Here is a 21577-nt window from a genome sequence, read left to right as displayed (position 1 = left end):
CTCCAGTTTTCTAATAATCTTATTCATTCCATGTGGTTCATAGGTACTTGATCCTGTGACCCTCTGGTGCCAGAAATGGGTCTTTAGCCTATGATGGGACAATTAGACTCTGTCATATCTTTGAAAGAACGTATATTCAAAGGTTGCTAAATTGGTAAGATGTGAGTCATAAGCTATTTAGCCACTTTTGTCACCACATACAGAAAAAGACTGCCCAAAATAAAGTCAACATAGAGGAGAACAGAGACACAGAAAGAGAAGGGGACAGAGTCCTGATAAAATTATTTTTGACTCATTGACGCCAGTAGTGCCAGAAGCTAGCACCATCTCTATGATTTGTTAAATGTCTACATTTTATTTTTTTAAATTAATATATTTTTTTTCGAGACAGGATCTTATTCTGTCCCCCAAGCTGGAGTACAGTGGCATGGTCATAGTTCACTGCAGTCTTGAACTCTTGGGCTCAAGTGATCCGCCCAACTCAGCCTCCCAGTAGCTGGACCTATAGGCTCACACCACCACACTAGGCTAATTTTTCTTTCTTCTTCTTTTTTTTATTTAGACAGGGTATCGCTCTGTTACCCAGGCCGGGTGCATGGCACGATTACAGTTTACTGCAGCCTCAGCATCCTGGGTTCAAAATCTTCCTGCCTCAGGCTCCCAAGTAGCTGGGACTACAGGTGTGTACTACCATGCTTGGCTAATTATTTTACTTTTTGGAGGAATCGGGGTCCCACTACATTGCCAAGGCTGCTCTCGAACTCCTGGGCATAAGGAATCCTCTTGCCTTAGCATCCCAAAGTACTGAGATTATAGGTGTGAGCCACCACAGCAGGACACCCAGCTAATTTTTAAACTTTCTTGTAGAGGTAGGGTCTCATTATGTTGTGTAGGGTAGTTTAGATCTCCTAATCTCAAGTGATCCTCCCACCTCAGCCTCCCAAAGTGCTCCCAATTACAGGTGTAAACCACTGCATCGGGCCAATGTCCAATTTTGCTTAAGAATGTTTACTAGGCTATCACCTGTGAACAAAATATGGCCTAAAAAGGCATTCTAGACTATATATAAAAATAAGCTATAAATGAATTATGTCTACAACTTACCACATATACTTAAATCATCTGAAAGTACTAATCTGAAAACCATTCAGAACTGCAAAACTAAAAAAAAAAAAAAAAAATTCAAAAGCAGAGATGGTTAGTAACCATCTGCATGAAACCTAACTGTTGCTCTTTCAGATATCCCTATAAAGCATGAAGCATTCTTACCCCTAACCTTTATTATTTTAATTCAGTGGTGCTTAATAGAAGCTGCCCATCAGCATCACTTGTGGTACTGTTTTTGCTTTTTTTTTAAGATAGGGTCTCACTCGGTTGCCCAAGCTGAAGTACAGTGGCATGATCATGGTTCACTGCAGTCTCGACCTCCCGGGCTCAAGTGATCCCCCACTTTGGCCTCTTGAGCACCTGGGACCAGGCACAGGTCATCATGCCTGGCTAATTGTTTTATGTTTTGCTTTGTTTTGGCTTTTTGGTAGAGACAGGGTCTCACTATGTTGCCCAAGTTGGTCTTGAACTCCTGATTTAAGTGATCCACATGCCTCGGCCTCCCAAAGGGCTAGGTTTACAGGTGTGATCCAGCCCCCTGTAGTGCTTTTCAAATATATAGATGCTGAGCTTTTCTACATCTGGGGATCCAATTCAGTAAGTAGAAAGCAGGGCCTGGCATCTACATATTTTAAAGGCTCTAAGGCAATTCTGATAAACAGCTAGGATTAAAAACCTTTACCTCTAATGTTATGATGGATATTACAGAACCCTGCTATCCAACATGTGGTCCACTGAATAGAAGCACTGCTATCGCTTGGGAGCTTGTCAGAAATGCAGAATCTCAGGCCCTATGATGTACTGATCCAAAACCTGCATTTTAAAAAAGATCCCCATATGATTCCGATGCACATTAAAGAAAGGCTATTATAGGTTTTACAACAAACTAGTTAACTAAAACAAAAAGGACCAGTCACTTGGTATTAAACATATCTGCACAGATAAGTACATAACAGTGAAAGGTGTTCAATAATATCACATAAGTTTCATGTTTAAAGTTCTGAAAGTGTATACTTTTATAATGCACTTTATAATAAAGTAGGCAGCCTAGATTAAGCACCAAGTTAGAATAAAAAGGTTAGGGGTAAGCATGCTTTATAGAGATATCTGCAAAAGCAACAATTAGGTCTCACACAGGTGGTTATTAACCATCTTTGCCTTTAAAATATTTTTTCTTTTGCTGTCCTGAATGATTTTTAGATTAGTACTTTTAGGTATACTTTTATGCTTTTCTTTAATAAAAAAACTAACATATCAAATGTTATATCTCACAAAACCAAAAATAAATCTGCCAAGAAGCCTTTATGATTATAGCCATAAAAAATGTTCAGAGTAGTCAAATTTCATATCGGCTACAATTAAGATGTACAAAGAATAAAAATTGTCTTGGTCTGATAATTTATGTCACTAATATTAAAAGTCATACTATATTCTGAATCTACTACAATATTTAATAGATCATCTTTTGGTTAAATATATGAAGGCACTATTGAGATCAAGATCACAGAAGAATTTCCACATGAAAAAAATTAGCTCCAATTTTTCAGCCATCCAAGATCACTATATAACAAATATTTGTCAGTGATAGCAACAGGAACTAGGCAAGAGGACAGATCTGGCTCAGTAAAAACTAACCATTGTTTCAAAAAGAAAAAAAAAAAAGAAAATCTCACTTTAAATCTTTATGAACTTCTTGTATCTTCATAAGATAACTATTTTAATGAAGATAACTAGGAAGAAACCGAAGACAGAGATGGTAATCTTTCAAATTAATTAACAGTAATCAAAAACTAACTCTAGCTACCCTGAATTATGGTGATTCTATTTTTTTCTGGTCTTCTCCAGCTATTGAATATTAAAGTGAAGATCAAAAAACAGAAAAGGTCTGGGTGCGGTGGCTTATGCTTGTAATCCTACTACTTGGCAGGTGGATTTCCTGAGCTCAGGAGTTCGAGACCAGCCTGGGCAACATGGTAAAACCCCATCTCTACTAAAAATATACAAAATTAGCTGGACGTGGTGGTGTGCGCCTATAGTCCCAGCTACTTGGGAGGCTGAGGCAGTAGAATCGCTTGAACCCAGGAGGTGAAGGTTGCAGTGAGCCAAGATTGTGCCACTGCACTCCAGCCTGGGAGACAGAACGAGACTCTCTCCAAAAGAAAAAAAAAGAACAAAATGACCAGATTATTATTTCCAAATTCTCTCATTTAATCAACAGAACCACAGAAATTCAGATAGAGGACACATTAAAATATTATTTATATTATTATTTCATAATAAAACTATTAATAATATTACTAACACTATTAAACTTATTAAATATTATCTGATTTTAAGATAATTGAACGCATAATTATCTTCCTCTTAGAACTTACTCAGAGGGCTAAAATGCAAAAGAAACTCCTTCTATGATAAAACTAGGAAAAATTTGTATATAAGCTAAATATATAAGCTAAAATGTATAAAGACAAAGTAAACCAGAGATGTAACTAACTTATAGAACAGAATAAACTGAAACACCACTATCAAAAGAAAAACAGACCACTAGCCCAACGGGAGTCAGGTATTAGATGTACCAGATACAGGGGTGAGGTTTTGGTCAGAAAAAAGGGAGACCAGCTGAACACTTGTGAGGAGTAATCAGACACGAGTCTTCATTGCCAAACTAAACACCCAGGTGATTATTCTCTAAAGAAACCAAACTAGAAAGGCCCTGGACTAGGAGACATCAGGTATACAGGAGGATGACATGAAGTACTACATAAAAGCATTAAGTGAAAGTTTACATGATAAGTAGTGAGATCCTCAGCCCCATTCCCACTGTCAGCTCCCAGAATTATGGTAGCTGGGTTCATTATTCAGAAGATAAACACTGACAGGTGTGTATCTAATAAAATGATCCCAAGGTTACCTGTCCCTGACGTACACATCCTACAATCTAGGGACTGTGAATTTGACAAATTTTACTCCCAAAATTAAGTTATATTACATGGCATTGTTGACTTAAAGACAGAGAGGTTAACCTGGTGGGCCTGACCCAATCAAATGCGCTTGTGAAAGGCAGACATTTCTTTGGCTGGTTGGAGATAAGGAAGCCAGAGATTAAAAGCACAAGAAGGATTCTACTTGTCACTGCTGACTTAAAGATGGAGGGTGCCACATGTCAAAGAATGTGGGCAACCTTATGGAGATGACAGCCCATAAAAAAATCAGGATCTTGATTCTACAATTGCAAGGAACTAAATCCTGCTACCAAAAACAATAAATTTGGAAGTAAATGTTCACCCACAGCCTACAGATAAGGAATATAGGATAGCTGATTTCAGCCTTGAGACCATAAGCAAGAGAATCCAGTCACACTGTCCCCAGATGTCTGGCTCACAGAAATTTAAGAGATAATAAATGGGTGTTGTTTCACACCACTATATTTATGGTAAATTGTTATGCTGCAATAGAAAACTAATCCATGCTGTATAGTGAAATGCACTAACAAAACACGCGTCCAAACTTTCCAATTTAGCTTTTTATGGCATTGCTAGACTAAAACCAGAACCCAAGGATCACCAGACATCTGAAGAAAATCTTAAATATGAAAAGCCAACCAAAGTATTGAAAATGAGACTGAAATTTTATAATGCCAAAATTATAAAGCTTTGGAGAAGGAGAACAGGGACAAATGGTACAGAGACAGGGTTAAGTCATAAATAAGTGTGGCAACACCAGAAGTTTAGTAACTTTAAAGGCCTGAGAGTGATTTTTTAAACTGGAACTCTATACCTAGCTAAACTATCAAGTATGAGGATAGTAAGAAAGGCATTTTCAGACGGTCTAAAAAATTTTACCTCTCAAGCATCCTTTCTCAAGAAACATATTGGATACCTAAACCTTGTTCAATCTCAACATCACAAAAAGAGAACCAACCAGACAGGGCCTATGTGATATATAAGGAAATACACAGCATTATGAATGTCTATTCTTGCCAAAATCAGAATAAATCTGAATCTGATCAACTATCTGGATCTAAAATAGGAAATACAACACACAAAAGCACAACTGGCACAATCCATAAACTGAGAGAAGTGACTATTTCTTCAACAAATAAACAGAAAAAAAAAAAAAGAGGAACTGTTATGATTAAACTTAAGACAATTTTTTAAAATTTTTAATTTTATGGGTACATAGTATGTGTATATATTTAAGAAAAATAATTAACATTAAAACTATGTAAACCTTGTTTGGATCCTGATTTAAAACAACTGTAAAAACAAAATAATTGAACAAATCTCAACACTGACAGGATACTGGCAATATTAAGGAATTCCTTTTTTTTCCTTTAAATCTGAAATAGTATTATGGCTATATTTCTTTTTAAACACTCTTAATTTACAGATACATACTAAAATATATATGAAATGGTATGGTACTTAGATTTGCTTTAAATTAACATAGGTGGAGATGTCAGCAAGGTGATAATAGGCAGATATGAAAAAAGACTGCCTGTACACTGAAGACTGCTGAAGCTGGATGATGGATAAACATACAGAGGTTTCATTACGCTCTTCTCTTAGATTTGTATGTGGAAATTTCCATTTAAAAAGGGAAGGAAATAAAGGAGTGAGGGAGACGAAAAGTGAAAGAGGTGGAAAAAGAAAGGAAGGGAAGTAGGGGGAATGCTAGCTTGTTAGCTACCATAAAGAAAATACAAAAAATAGAAATAATTACACAACTTTGAAAAACGAGGCAACTATTTGCATTATATGAAAAGGTACCTTATCTCCAAAAATCAGCTTTTATGTAAAATCTACTTCCATGTAACATCTTTGAATCTTGTTGTACCTCTTGGGGCCACAGAAAACAAATCTATATGACAGTCTTTTAAGCATTTGAAGAACACTTTATTTAACCTAAGTCTTCTTGTCTTCAGGAGAAACATTCCCTGCTCCTCTGAGGCATATTTTTAAATAATTTCATAATCCGCATTTCTCTCTCATAAACTTCTAGAGCAATGTCAAATTGCTGGAAAATGCTAAATTAGGTCTCTACTCTTCTGTACAAATAGTTTTCTATACTCCAAGACAGGACTGTGCACATGCCCTTATTATGTTTTCAAGTCTATTTGGTTAAGATCCTTTTAATAATCCATTCTAGAATTTTACCTTGGATGGAAGTCAAGTTTAACCATGAGTCCTTCAAATATTTAAATACTGTATTACAAGATGTTTACTGAAACAATAATATTTTTATGCAATAATAAAGTAGCAGTTTACATACATTGCATGTATAATAGGTAGTGCACTGGGGTTCTTAAACCATGAACAATTAGTGTTCATAGTGTATTTATGTCTACTTTACAAAACCTAAGAAAATGTATGTCTTTAAAATGATTATAGATATTTCATTATCACCTCCTTATATTTAAGATATGATATATAGTGCTAAATCTGTGTGTGTGTGTGTGTGTGTGTGTATACTCCCTAATTAAAACATTGTTCCTATGGGGATAACATAATGATCCACTTCACAAAAATACCACGATGATTCACATGAGAAAGTTTCAGCCTACAGTCTCTAACAAACAAGTGGGGAAAATTATATATCGTCAATTCTCATTATTCAGTTATTCATAGTAGTTATGTTAAGTTGCTAGAAACATGGAATTAGCAAATACTATACTCAACAACTGCTCCTGGGAGAAATACAGCGTTAGGCAGCCCCTGGCCACAGCATTGTCATTAATGCACATAACCCTGTTTTATGTGTGTTTCTGTTTAAATGTACCTTTTTTGTGTGTGTCCTTCCAACTTTTATTTTAGGTACAGCAAGTATACATGCAAGTTGGTTATGTGGGTAAACTGCATGTTGTGGGGGTTCAGGGTACAGATTATTTCATCACCGAGGTAATGAGCATAGAATCCGATAAGGAACTTTTCAATTCTCACCTTCCTCCCATTCTCAAGTAGGCCCTGGTGTCTACTGTTCCCTTCTTAGTGTCCATGTGTACTCAATGTTCAGCTGCCACTTATAAGAAACAACGTGGCATTTGGTTTTTTGTTCCTGCATTAATTCACTTAGGATAATGGGCTCCAGCTGCATCCATGTTACTGCAAAGGACATGATTTTATTCTTTTTTATGGCTGCATGGCATTCCATGGTGTAAAATATAACTTATTTAATATATGTTGTTGATTCATTAACATTTAACTCACAGCCAACAGCAGTAAAACTCATGCCTGAACCTAAAACATATTTTTTCCACTTAAGAACACTAGACAGCACTCTGCTTCGGTTCCATTTTAAACAGTGAGTGGGAGGGACTGTACATCATGGTTTGAGTGCTAGTTAAGACACAGTACAATATAATATCAGACAGATTTCGAATGGTTTTTGACCTCAGTCCCTGGCTCCCAGATGGTATCTCTGGACAGCTCAGGGCCTAGGGGAACTTGCCACCCTGAAGGGGAAAAAACAAGTCTGGCTGGCTTCGCCACCAAGATAGATGGAGTAAGATGGCTGAATAGGGGGCTCTAGTGATCTCCCCACCCCTCCCCAAGTTTGGCAACTATCTACACAAAGTGAGCATCTTCATATGAACCCAAAATCAGGTGAGCACACACAGCGCCTGGTTTTGACTTCATATTGCTGAAATAGGCATTAAAGAGGGTAGAAAAGACAGTTTTGAATTGCCAATGACACCCCTCCCTAATCCACTAGCAGCTCCCCACATGGTGCAAAGAACTGTGCAACTGTAAGAGGGAGAGTACAGCAACTGTGAGCCTTTGCATTGAACTCAGTGCTGCCCTGTCACAGCGGAGAGCAGAAACAGGCTGAACTCAGTTGAGGCCTGCTCGTGGAGGGAGCATTTGGACCAGCCCTAGTCACAAGGGAATTGTCCATCCCAGCAGTCCAAGTTTGACTTCCAGCAAGCCCTGTCACCACGGGCTGTAGTGCTCTGGGGCCCTAAGTGAAGTTGAGGGGCAGTCTAAGCCACAGGACTGCAATTCCTAGGCAAGTCCTAGTGCCAAGATGGACTTGGAGTCACTGGATGGGGGAAGGGGAGCAGGTAACTTCCTGAGCCACCACTTGGGCGGCTAAGGGGGTGCTTGAGTCACCCCTCTCCCAACCTCAGGCAGCACAGCTTAAGGCTCCAAAAGAGACCCCTTCCTTCTGCTTAACAGAAAAGAGCAGAGACAACCTGGTCTTGCATCTTGGATACAAACTTAGCCAGAGTAGGACAGGGCACCAGTCAGATTCGTGAGGCCTCCATTCCAGGCCCTAGCTCCTGGACAACCTTTCTACACACAACCTGTGCCAGAAGGGAACCTGCTCCCTTGAAGAAAAGAATCCATCCCTGGAAGGATCCATCACCTACTGACTAAAGAGGCCTTGGGCCCTGAAGAACCAGCAGTGACACCCAAGTAGTATGCCACCTGCCTAGGTTGAGACTGGGATGTGCCAGCTTCATGTGAAAACCAGCACATTCCCAGCTATGGTGGCAACAGTGAGAGCACAGTTGGGGTGCGGCGGGGGTGCTGAGTAGAAAGAGGACTCTTGGGGTCTCCTATTCCAAGGCTTGGCACTTAGACGACATTTCTGGAGCTGTCCTGGTAGAGAGGGGGCCCACTGTTCTGAAGGGTGAGTCTCAGGCCTGGCAGCTTTCATCACAAGCTGACTGAAGAGCCCTTGGGCCTTAACTGCACATTGGCGGTAGCCTGGCAGTACTCCCTGTGGGCCTCTGGTGGTGGTGGCCATGGACTCAGACTCCTTACTTGTGGAAAGAGGAAGAGTGGGAAGGACTGTATATCGTGGTTTGAGTGCCAGCTAAGACACAGTACAACAGAATATCAGATAGATTTCTAAGGTTTTTGACCTCAGTCCCTGGCTTCCAGATGGCATCTCTGGACTAGCTTAGGGCCTAGGGGAACTTGCCATCCTGAAGGGGAAAAAAACAAGTCTGGCTGGCTTCGCCACCTGCTGACTGTAGAGCCCTAGGGCCTTCAGCAAACATAGGTGGTAGCCAGGTAGCGGTCACAACGGGCATTGAATGAGACCCAGTGCTCTGCTGGCTTCAAGTCTCACCTAGCACAGTCCCAGTGGTGGGGGCCCCAGGGGTACTTGTGTCACCCCAACCCCAGCTCTAGGTGGCTCAGGAGAGAGAGACAGAGAGAGAGAGAGACTCCATTTGTTTGGGAGAAAGAAAGAGAACAATAGTCTCTACTTGGTAATCCAGATAATTCTTCTAGATCTTACATAAAACCACCAAGGTGGTACCTCTATGAATCCGTAAAAATCATAGCAATACTGGGATTGGGGTGCTCCCCAATGCAGACATGGCTTAGATCACAATACCCAAGTCGCTTTGAATACTTAGAAAGCCTTCCAAAGAAGGACAGGTACAAACAAGCACAGACTGTGAAGACTATAATAAATACCTAATTCTTCAGTGCCCAGACACCAACAAACATCTACAAGGATCACGACCATCAAGGAAAACATGACCTCACCAAATGAACTATATAAGGCACCAGGGACCAATTCTGGAGAAACAGAGATATGTGACCTTTCAGAAAGAAAAACCAAAATAGTATTAAGGACACTCAAAGAAAAAAAAAAGATAACACAGAGAAGGAAATCAGAATTCTATCAGATAAATTTAACACAGAGATTGAAATAACTGAAAAGAATCAAACAGCAATATTGGAGCTGAAAAATGTAACAGACACAGTGAAGAATGCATCAGAGTCTCTTAATAGCAGAATTGATCAAGCAGAAGAATTAGTGAGCTTACAGACAGTCTATTTGAAAATACACAGTCAAAGCAGACAAAAAAAAAGAATAAAAAAGAAAGAAGCATGCCTACAAGATACAGAAAACAGTCTCAAAATGGCAAATCTAAAAGTTATTGGACTTGAAGAGGAGGTAAAGAAAGAGATGGGGTAGAAAGTTTATAGGGTAAAGGTATAGTAACAGAGAACTTCCCAAACCTAGAGAACGATACCAAAATTTAAGTACAAGAAGGCTACAGAACACTAAGCAGATTTAACCCAAAGATGACTACCCCAAGGCACTTAATAATCAAATTTCCAAAGGTCAAGGAGGTAAGGATCCTAAAAGCAGCAAGAGAAAAAGACACAAATAACATACAATGGGGCTCCAATACATCTAGCAGCAGACTTTTCAGTGGAAACCTTATAGCCCAGGAGACAGTGGCATGACATAAAATGTTGAAGGCAAAAAAATTTTATCCTACAATAGTACATCCGGCAAATATATCCCTTTAACATGAAGGAGAAAGAGGGACTTTCCCAAACAAAAGTTAAGAGATTTCATCATCGACACTTCTGTCCTACAAGAAACACTAAAGAGATTTCTTCAATCAGAAAGAAAAGAATGTTAATGAGCAAAAATAAATCATCTGAAGGTACAAAACCGACTGGTGATATTAAGTACACAGAATATTATAACACTGTAACTGTGGTATGTTAACTCTTACCTTAAGTAGAAGCACTAAAAGATTAATCAATCAAAAATAATAACTACAACAACTTTTCAAGACATATGCAGCACAGTAAGATATAAATAGAAATGACAAAAAGTTAAAAAGTAAGGGGACAAACTTAAGGTGTAGAATCATTGGTTTTCTTTTAGCTTGTTAAATTTGTTTATGGAAGTGGTGTTAGGCTGTTATCAGCTTAAAATAATTGGTTATAAGATAGTATTTGCAAGACTCATGGTAACCTCAAATCAAAAAACATACAATGGATACAAAAAATAAAAAAGCAAGAAATTAAAGCATATCACCAGAGAAAATCACTTTCACTAAAGGGCAGGAAGAAGGAAGATAACACTACAAAACAACTTGAAAACAAATAACAAAATGACAGGAGTAAGTCTTCACTTATCAATAACAACACTAAACATAAATGGACTTAAAGGACTACCATTAAAAAATATGCAGAGGCTGAATGAATAAAAAACAAGACCCAATGACCTGTTGCCTACAAGAAACACACTTTACCTATAAAGATACACACAGAGTGAAAATAAAGGGATTGAAAAAGAAATTCCAGGCCACTGGAAACCAAAAAAAGAGCAAGAGTAGCTATACTTAGATTGCACAAAATAGATTTCAACACAAAAATATAAGAGACAAAGATCATTACATAATGACAAAGGGGTCAATTAAGCAAGAGGATATAACAATTTTAAATACATATGCACCTAACACTGGGACACCAAGCTATATAAAGCAAATACTAGAGCTAAAGGGAAAGATAGAACCCCAACATAAAAATAGCTATAGACTTTAACACTCCACTTTCAGCATTGGACAGATCTTCCACAGAGAAAATCAACAAAGAAACATTGGACTTAGAAAGAAAGATGGCAGAGAGAAGAGGAAACAGGGTAACATGCAGCTCTCACTTGGATGGGCAGAATAGCACGTGGAGACTCACACCACAAACTCTGGCTCTAAGAACCACAGCAGGAACATTACCAGGAAAACCAAAAGAATTCACAGATTCTCTGAAAGAAGCGGCACATCGCTGCAAATTCTGCGAGACAGTAAAATAACTGAGTTCCCAAAGTATGAGAGGGAGTATGTATCTCCAAACACACATGTCCACCGGGAAATCTGAAAATCCAGATCACGGGAGAAGGATTTAACCTCACCTATAACAAAAATGAATATAAGGAGCCACATGAAATATAAAGGTAGAAGCAGCAGCGGGAAGAGCCTTGCAAGCACACCCAGTCTCCAACTTGAGCCCAGGGAAGCCATCCCTGACTGCATCTGATAGAGGCCCTCAGGGAAGGCAGCAAGCAGAATTAGGGAGGGGTCAAAGGGTGAAAAAAGCTTCCAAATGAATTTTGTAATAATTTCAACTGGGCACAAACTTTCTTCAGCAGAACCCACAGGGTAAATGGGAATCCTCCCTAAATCATTCTATGAAGCCAGTATCACCGTAACACCAAAACCAAGAAAGGAAAGGAGGGGAGGGGAGGGAAGGGGAGAGGGAAAGGAGAGGGAAGGAAGGGGAGGAGAGGGGAGAAGGAAGGAAGGAAGAAAACTACAGATCCCTGATGAACATAGATGCAAAAATCCTCAACAAAATACTAGCTAACAGAATCCGACAGCATAGCAAAAAGATAATATACCTTAATCAAATGGGTATACCAAGGAATGTAGGGATGGTTTAATACATGCAAGTCAATAAATGTGATACATCATATAAAAGGAATTAAAAACAAAAATCATATGATCATCTCAATGATGCAGAAAAGGCATTTGATGAAATCCAGCCATCCCTTTATGATTAAAACCTTTAGCAAAATTGGCATAGAAGGGACATATCTCAAAGTAATAAAAGCCATCTATGACAAACCAACAGCCAACATTATATTAAATGGGAAAAAGTTGAAAGCATCCCCCCGAGAACTGGAACAAGATAAGGATGCCCACTTTCACTACTTCTATTCAACACAGTACTGCAAGTCCTAGTCAGAGCAATCAGACAAGAGAAAGAAACAGACAACCAAACTGATAAGGAAGAAGTCAAATTATCCTTGCTTGCAGATAATATAATCTTGTATTTGGAAAAACCTAAAGACTTCACCAAAAAAAATTAAAACTGATAAATTCAGTAAAGTTGCAGGGAACAAATCAACATACAAAACTCAGTACCATGTCTATATGCCAAGAACCAACAATCTGAAAAACAAATCAAGAAAGTAATGCCATTAAAATAGCTACAAATAAAATAAAATACCTAGGAAGGAACTTAAAGAAATGAAAGATCTCTACAATGGAAACTATAAAACACTGATGCAAAAAATTGAAGAGGACACACAAAAAAAATGGGAAAATATTCCATGTTCATAGGTTGGGAGAATCAATACTGTTAAAATGTACATACTACTCAAAGCAACTTACAGATTCAATGCAATTCCTATCAAAATACTAATGACATTCTTTACAGAAATAGAAAAAGCAAGCTATATTGGTCTGTTTTCACATTGCTATAAATACCCGAGACAGGGTAATTTATAAAGAAAAGCAGTTTAATTGACTCACAATTCCACATGGCTAGGAGGCCTAAGGAAACTTACAATCATGGCAGAAGGTGAAGGATCAAGGACCTTCTTCACATGGCAGCAGGAGAGAGAAGTGTGAGGGGCAGAAGGAGAAGAGCCCCTTATAAATCAGATCTTGTGAGAACTCATTCACTATTACAAGAACAGCATGGGGCAAGCTGTCCCCATGATCCAATCACTTCCCACTGGGTTCCTCTCTTGACACATGGGGATAATGGGGATTACAATTCAAGGTAAGATTTGAGTGGGGACACAGAGCTGAACCATATCACAATCCTAAAATTTACATGGAACCTCAAAAGTTCCAGAATAGTCAAAGGTATCCTGAGGAAAAAGAACAAGACTAGAAATACATTACCTGATTTCAAATTACACTACAGAGTTATAGTAACCAAAATGGCATGATTGTTGCATAAAAGTACACATACAGACCACCAGAATACAATAGAAAGCCCAGGAATAAATCCATACATCTATAGCGAACTCATTTTTGACAAAGTTGCCAAGAACATACAGTGGGGAAAGAACAGTCTCTTCCATAAATGGTGCTGGGAAAGCTGGATATCCATATTCAGAAGAATGAAACTAGACCCCGATCTTTCACCATATACAAAAATAGAATCAAAATGGATTCAAGACTTAAACCTAAGACCTCTACTATGAAACTACTAAAAGGAAACATTGGGGAAACTCCCCAGGACATTAGAGTGGGCAAAGATTTCTTGAGTAATATACCATAAAAGAATGGGTTCCTAAAGCAAATAAGGACAAGTGGGATCACATAAAGTTAAAAAGCTACTGAACAGCAAAAAAAAAAAAAAAAAAAAAAAATCAACAAACTGAAGTGACAACCACAGAATGGGAGAAAATATTTGCAAACTACCCAGCTGACAATGAATTAATAATCAGAATACATAAGGAGCTCAAACCATAGGATAAAAAAAAATCTAATAATCTGATCCAAAAATGGGCCAAAGATTTGAACAGACATTTCTCAAAAGAAGACATATAAATGGCAAATACACATATGAAAAGGTATCAACATCACTGATCATCAGAAAAATGCAAATCAAAACTACAATGAGATATCATTTCATACCAGTTAAAATGACTTAGCCAAAAGACAGGCAATGATAAATGCTGGAGAGGATGTGGACAAAGGGAATCCTCATACACTATTGGTGAGAATGTAAATTAATACAACCATATGGAGAACAGTTTGGAGGTCCCTCCCAAAAGTAAAAATAGAGCTACCATATGACCCAGCAATCCCACTCTTAGGTGTACACCCAAAAGAAAGGAAATCAGTACATTGAAGAGGTATCTGCATTCCCATGTTAATTGCAGCACTATGCACAATAGCCAAGATAGAGTAGAAGGATGATTACCAGAGGCTGGGGAGGGTAGTTGGGGCAGTGCGGGTGGGGAAGTGGGGATGGTTAATGAGTACCAAAAAAAAAAAAAAAAAAGTTAGAAAAAATGAATAAGACCTAGTATGTGCTAGCACAACAGAGTGGCTATGGTCAAAAATAATTTAATTGTACATTTAAATATAACTAAAATAATATAACTGGGTTGTTTGTAACACAAAGGATAAATGCTTGAGGTGATGGATAGCCCATTTACCCTGAGGTGATTATTATGTATTGCATGCCTGTATCAAAATATCTCATGTATCCTACAAATACTTACACCTACTATGTACCCACAAAAATTAAAAATTAAAAAATTAACATCAACAAAAACCACAAAAATGTGTAAAACCTGGCATTAAATAGGCCACAAAAGGACACTTATTTATGGCAGGAGAGTTGAAACAAGAATGTACAGCATGACTTTGTTCAACTTCTGCTGGAAGCATGTACGTAGGGTGATTGAAATGTTTCACCACTTTACACATGCCTATGAAAGACTACTAGTACTGATTTTGAAGTTAAAATGCATTTTTGCAGGTAGGCAAATTCACAAATACATAATTCATGAATAATCAAACTCAACTGAAAAAGAAATCTCTCTCTATAAGGTCAACTGCAGCACGTGGATTTTACTCTGGTAATGAAAATTACAATATGCTTTAGTAAAATGCTCCACGTAATTCAGTAGAAAGTAATCAATTAACCTTTATTAATAGTATCATTCTAAATATCCAATATCATTCTACAAGAAGAGCTTTTATTAGATTGATGTGCAACTTTACATAATAAGGTAGACTTATTACTATGTAGAGTACATACCTGCAGCTTCTAGTAAAGCTTCCAGTCTAGCCTGTGTTTCTGGATCTACTGTCCTGAGGTCTGCACCATCAGCAGTACCTGATAAGAGCAACTTGGAAGCTGTTTCCAGCATTGGATTTTCCAAATCATCCTGATCCAAAATGAAAGACTCCACCTATAAAACAATTGCAAAAAGAGGGAGGAAGGGAGAAATGAACAGTGAAAGGAAAACAGGGGAGAGAAATAAAAAGAAAGCAGGGGAGAGAAAAAATATGTTAACATAATTAACAATGGTAAACACAATGCAACCCCAAAAAGTTCAACATGACATCTAAGCCAGTTGATTAACAAAAGAAGAAAATTATATTTGTGGAAGAATTCAAAACTTTCTTACTCATATGCAGCCTAATTTTCTTTTCTAATATTCTTTTCTAGTTTAATTTGCTTATTAGTTATATGTAGGGTTGAGTGTGATGCTTAGGTTGTGAAAACTCTAACTGTGAATAGAATACCTAACTAAATCAGCAGTTTTTAAATGTTTTGCTTTCAGGACTCAATGAAGTACTGAACTCCCAAGGACTTTATATAAACTCTATATTTCTTGGTATTTACCATATTGGAAATTAAGTAACAAATATCAGTATCAAAAAATCACATACATTAATCTCACCACTGATTTCATCCAAAAAGTCTTTAAGTACTGGAAAGCTGTCAAGCCTAGGCAAACAAGTTTCAAAATTCTAATTTGTGCTTGAAAGCTTAACTATCATTGGCAACAAGTATTGTTGTTTTCCTTAAAGTGACAGACTCACTTAAAACATGATTAGGAGTATTTGCCAAATATCCAAGTTTGACAACTGTAGTTTTTCATTTGTACTTTACCATAAAAATGACATTTCATGGGGGTAAAAGGCTAACTCAGCTCACATCTCAAAACATAGCAGTTAGTTTTCCTCCAGACAAACACTATACTTTTTGTATGCAGCAAAAGTGTTTTATGTGTACTTCCCATTTTGTTACACACAGTAATATTCAAAGAACATGCGTTCAAAAGGGGAGTTTTCGTAAAATTAATTTTATCGCTTCAAGAACATTCTTAAAGTTAAACTGGCATTTTTTTTTTTTAACTTCAAGCGCGTGGCAGTGAAGAATACAATCATATCAATACAGTTTGTTTCCATGGCCTTCGGGTCCAGAAGTTCTACCCATCACTATTTTTGCACCATCATTGTAAATGTCAACATAGTAAAAAAGTCAAGTAACATCTCAATATTATGATAAAAATAGTTTTGACCTCATGGACCACCTCATGGTCTCTGGGCCCTGAGGTGTCTATTTACTATGTTAAGAAACACTGATGTAAGTATAGCAGATTCAATTAAAGAAATTTAAAGAATTAGAAAATAACAAACTCTTAAGACAGGAGTAAAGTTTTGTTTTGATATTCCCTATCACAGTGCTACTTACAAATAGGTACTAAAATATATTCTTTTCTGCTTACTGATATAAATTGATAATTATTATATAAAATATCACTATTTAATATCATCAGAGTTAGTTTATTTCACAAATCTAAGGTACTACTAACACTGCAATAACTAAAATAGATGTAAAAATAACTGATAAGCTAGAATACAATCATGCTCATGCCTACTATCCAGGAGGTAATAAAAAAGACAACTTAAGGAATAAATCCTTAACCATCATAACCTCAGAAATGATACTGTTCCATCTTGAAAAGTCAACTAGCAAGTAACCAAGAATACTGCTATAATTAATCAACACATTTAATACTAAATGTTAAATCTGGGAAGAAATAATGTAAGTTTCTCTACAAAGTTCCATTAAACTAAAGCAGTTTAACATGGAATAACATTTGAGATTTCAAATATTTTATACACAAATAAACACAACATTCTAAAAACACTCTGTAAATATTTTTTAAATTTCATAAAATTTTGTACTACATTAACTTTAATCAATAACTCCTTATGGCAGGGAGATAAGAAATACAAAAATAATTTTTAAAAATTATATATATTTTAAAATTATATATATGTTTGTGCATATATGTGTATATATATATTCTTTTTTAAAGAGACATGGATGGTCTCGCTATGTTGCCCAAGCTGGCCTCAAACTCCTGGGATTAAGTAATTCTCCTGCCTCAGCCTCCCAAGTAGCGGGGATTACAGGCACACACCACTCCTTACTGATTTTTTTTTATTTTTGTAGCAACAGGGTGTGGAACTCCTGGGCTGAAGTGATCCTGCCACTTTGGCCTCCCAAATGACGGGATTATAGGCATGCACTACCAGGTCTGGCTAATTTTAAGTTATCTTTAAAGGTAGTAGCAGAAGTATGAGAAAGGAAGAATTTTATAGGCTGACTGAAGTATTATACTTTAGGAAGCAAATTTTTGGGCATGGCAAAGTGCAATTCAAAATTATAGCAGTAAAAAATATGTTTTCTTATTGTCAAACAAAGGTCCAGAAGATGAATCTTTCTAAAGAAAAAGCTGTTTCCTAATGAAATTTTCTAATATCTGAAATTCATTAAAATATTTACAATTATTCAAATTTAATAAGAAAACATAAAAGCAAATAAACAAATGTATGAAATTGAACAGGTAAAATGAATAGATGAAATACCATAATACAGTATTTTAAATGAATATTTTAGAAAGTAAAAGACCTCAAAGAGCAGTCTATAGTTAACTGATTAATCGAAGGTAGAGATCAGAGGTGCTAAAGATGTTCAAAGGAGACACTGCATGCCTAAAAAATAATATAAAAGGATTTTGAACAAAAAAATTGATTTGTATAAGAGGAGAGAAAGAAGGAACATGGACTGGCAGGTATAAAATTTCTATGTGATAGAACACTGGGTTTTACTGTAGGTTTGAAAAGACAGGTTAGAAGTTGAATCACAGAAGATATCAAATTTCAAGCAGAAGAGACTGTCTTACACAAAGTCCCCTATGCCACAGATATCCTAACTAGCCTGGTGAAAACTCACTAGGAAAACTGCATTTCCATCTCTTGATGAGATATACTAAATACAGAAACATTTACTTTCTTACTGACGTTAAGCTTCTCCACAAAAGTTCTTATGTTATTCTTAGGCCCACTGTTCTCCCTATATGCAAAACTTGGTAACTTAAAAAACTGTAAATTCAAATGACTATGAAATTCTTATAGAGAGCTTTAGAAAAGGGAGGGGCTATCAATATGACAGAAAAGAACAGGAATGAATATTTATTATTTCCTCCCCATTCCTCATTTATGATTAATGAAGGAACTACTTTCAAGGACACTGCTAAAATATGAAGGCCTAGGTACCAGAATAGATTTAGTTGCTACCTGTGTGACCTAACCAAGTCTCTCTCTTAGCCATCTACAACTTTAGACCCTCAATTCTGCCTAATTTTTTTCATAGATTTATCACACGTGAATATTATACATATTGTCTTTCTAAGCTCTGTAAAAACAAACACTTTTTTGGTTTAGTCGTGTACACCCAGCAATTAGAAGTGTGTCTAACTCACTGTCAGGATTCAGGTGACTACTGAATAAATAAGAATCTATAAAGAAGGTGAAATTTACCAGATGATTTTGGGATTCTTCCCTTTCAGATTCTAAAAGGCTCTAGTGTATTTGGAGAAGAACAAGGTAATCACAATAAATACTTCTAAAGGTATATTTTATAGATCTTGGAGATACAGAATCTTACATTAGGTAGCAGGTGATACAAAATGCTATTTTCATTGACTTATTACACACACATTTATTGCAAACATTCTACGTGCAAAAAATACTGTTTAATACTATGGGAGATAAAGAAATGTGTGATACCAGCCTTGCTATGTAGGAACTTATTTCTTTAATGAGCATGTGTAAAAATGAACCATAATACAGGGTAGAAAGTACATAAGGTAATGAGAAAGAAAAAGAGGTATAAAAGTTCAGCAAGGAAAAAGAGAATTTCCTTCTTTAATACCAGTTCCTCTTTTTCCAACTAGAAAGAGCTTGTGTTACATTACAAAACAAGTGAAGAGAGACTGGCATAAAGAGATGCAATCTTATAAACATACAAAAATAAGTATTCCTTTATTAAATTATGGGCATACACCTCTCTGCCATACCAGATCCCCAGCTGAGACAGCTCAGATTAAAAACTAAAATGAATTTTCCCTCTGAAACCTACTGCATTTTTATTATATTATTCTACAGAAAAAAAAAAAAATCATTTTGAATCACAACCAACTTCTGGAACATAACAAACATTAAAAGTGGTCCAAATAAGAAATTCAAATAAGTATTTCAACTGGGCACGGTGGCTCACGCCTGTAATCCCAGCAGTTTGGGAGGCCGAGGTGGGCGGATTGCCTGAGGTTGGGAGTTCAAGACCAGCCTGGCCAACATGGTGAAACCCTGTCTCTACTAAAAATACAAAAATTAGCCAGGCATGGTGGTGTACTCCTATAATCCCAGCTACTCGGGAGGCTGAGGCAGGAGAATCGCTTAAACCCGGGAGGCGCAGGTTGCAGTGAGCCGAGGTCGAGCCACTGCACTCTAGCTTGGGCGACAGAGCAAGACTCTGTCTCAAAAATAAAATAAAATTAAATTAAAAATTTTTAAAGAAAGTATTTGAAAATATTTTAGATTTAAATGAAATATATAAATAACTTCCATGAAGAGAGAAGACGAAGGAAAGAAATGTTCTTACTAAATGTATTCTCTAAGCGGGAAAAAAGCTATCAAAGTTACAACTGGCCTTTTTTAAAAGTTGTATTTAAAGTGGTTTGAATGTGTTGTTTTGACCAGCTGGATATTTTATGAAATTATGTTTATGAATAAAGAACCATCAAAATGCAAGAGGCTTAGAAATCACAAGGTTCAATTCATTGTTACAGATGAAAAAACCAGACACAAGGACCTTTATTTAAATAGCAGATTTCTAAATACCTAGCACCAAGAGACCAGTTATCCAATTAACTAGCTCAATATACTTTCCACCAGGAAATTCAATGCTGGAATAATAAAGCGTTGAACTTTCACACTGCTCTGGGAAAGGTGACTTGAAATTTTACATTTAGGGATTAGGCTGTTAACTACCTGAACCCATTGTTTAATTACTAAAAGTGGGACAACCAAACCTAACATGCCCCCGAGTTATGCAACATAAAATACACAGCACCTCCTATAAAGAATTTTTGTCCCCCCAATAAACAATAATCTAATAGAACTTTTAGACATGTAAATAACTTCCAGTACATGGAAATTAGTAAGGCAAATACAGGAATAAGATAAATCAATGTTTCTCAATGTAAAAGCACTATTAACATTTTGGACCAGACAATTCTTTGTTGTTTGGGGCTGTCTTATGTAATTTAGGATGTTTGACAGCAACCTTGGCCTATATTCACTAAATGCCAGTTAGCAACACTCCTTCAGGCTGTAATAACCAAAAATGTCTCCAGACATTGCTAAATGTTCCCTTATAAGAGAAAATTAAAAACAACAACAGCAATAAAAATCATGAAGGAGAAAGAAGTTGAGAATCACTGGGTTAAATAGAAGCCAAAAAGAAAAATCTAAAATGTGGAACATTTTACATCAAAACTGACCATTTTCTTCACGTAAATAGAATGGGAGCAAAAAATCTTTTTTGAATAGAGTAAGAACAGTTCTGAATTAAAGAGACTCCAGAGATATAACCAGCAAAATAATAGGTCTTACTTAAATCCTATTCAAACAGGACGATTGTAAAAACAGTATTTTTGAGACAAGAAATCTGAATGTGAACTGAAATGTTTGTATAATCATTGGATTATACAAACACAAAAATAATTTTGTTATAATCAATACCCTCCATAAATATACAATAGAGAAAGGCAACTCTATGTGCAAATAACTATCAAACAAGTTTGAAAGAGGTACTAAACAGATACTAATACAGTGATTGTGCAGAGAAATGAGAAAACAATTATGAAAGAGAGTGCTAATAATATAAAGGAATTACTCCAGTTATGTAAGAAAAGATCCTTGTTTTTCAGACATGCATACTGAAGTATGTAGGAATAGTGTCGGAAATTTGTCATCAAATACTTAAAGAAAACAAAGCTTCACGGCAAATTCTTGAAAATGTTGCATCTGAGAAAT

General features: G+C 36.6%; 1 protein-coding gene across 4 annotated transcripts in view; it reads right to left on the bottom strand.

Annotated features, from left to right (window-relative positions):
- ANKRD17 (ankyrin repeat domain 17) overlaps positions 1 to 21577 on the bottom strand; it is a 183961-nt gene that overhangs the window by 86366 nt on the left and 76018 nt on the right. For all 4 annotated transcript variants that reach the window (XM_025384928.1, XM_025384929.1, XM_025384931.1 and 1 more), the window contains exon 2: positions 15435 to 15588. In XM_025384928.1, coding sequence (XP_025240713.1) covers positions 15435 to 15588 — 154 coding nt within the window. The remainder of the gene's footprint in view (positions 1 to 15434; positions 15589 to 21577) is intronic.

This window comes from Theropithecus gelada, chromosome 5 (genome assembly GCF_003255815.1).
Source record: "Theropithecus gelada isolate Dixy chromosome 5, Tgel_1.0, whole genome shotgun sequence".
Classification (NCBI taxonomy): domain Eukaryota; kingdom Metazoa; phylum Chordata; class Mammalia; order Primates; family Cercopithecidae; genus Theropithecus; species Theropithecus gelada.
The sequence above is the reverse complement of the archived record's forward strand: the minus strand, read 5'-3'. Positions and strand labels throughout refer to the sequence as shown.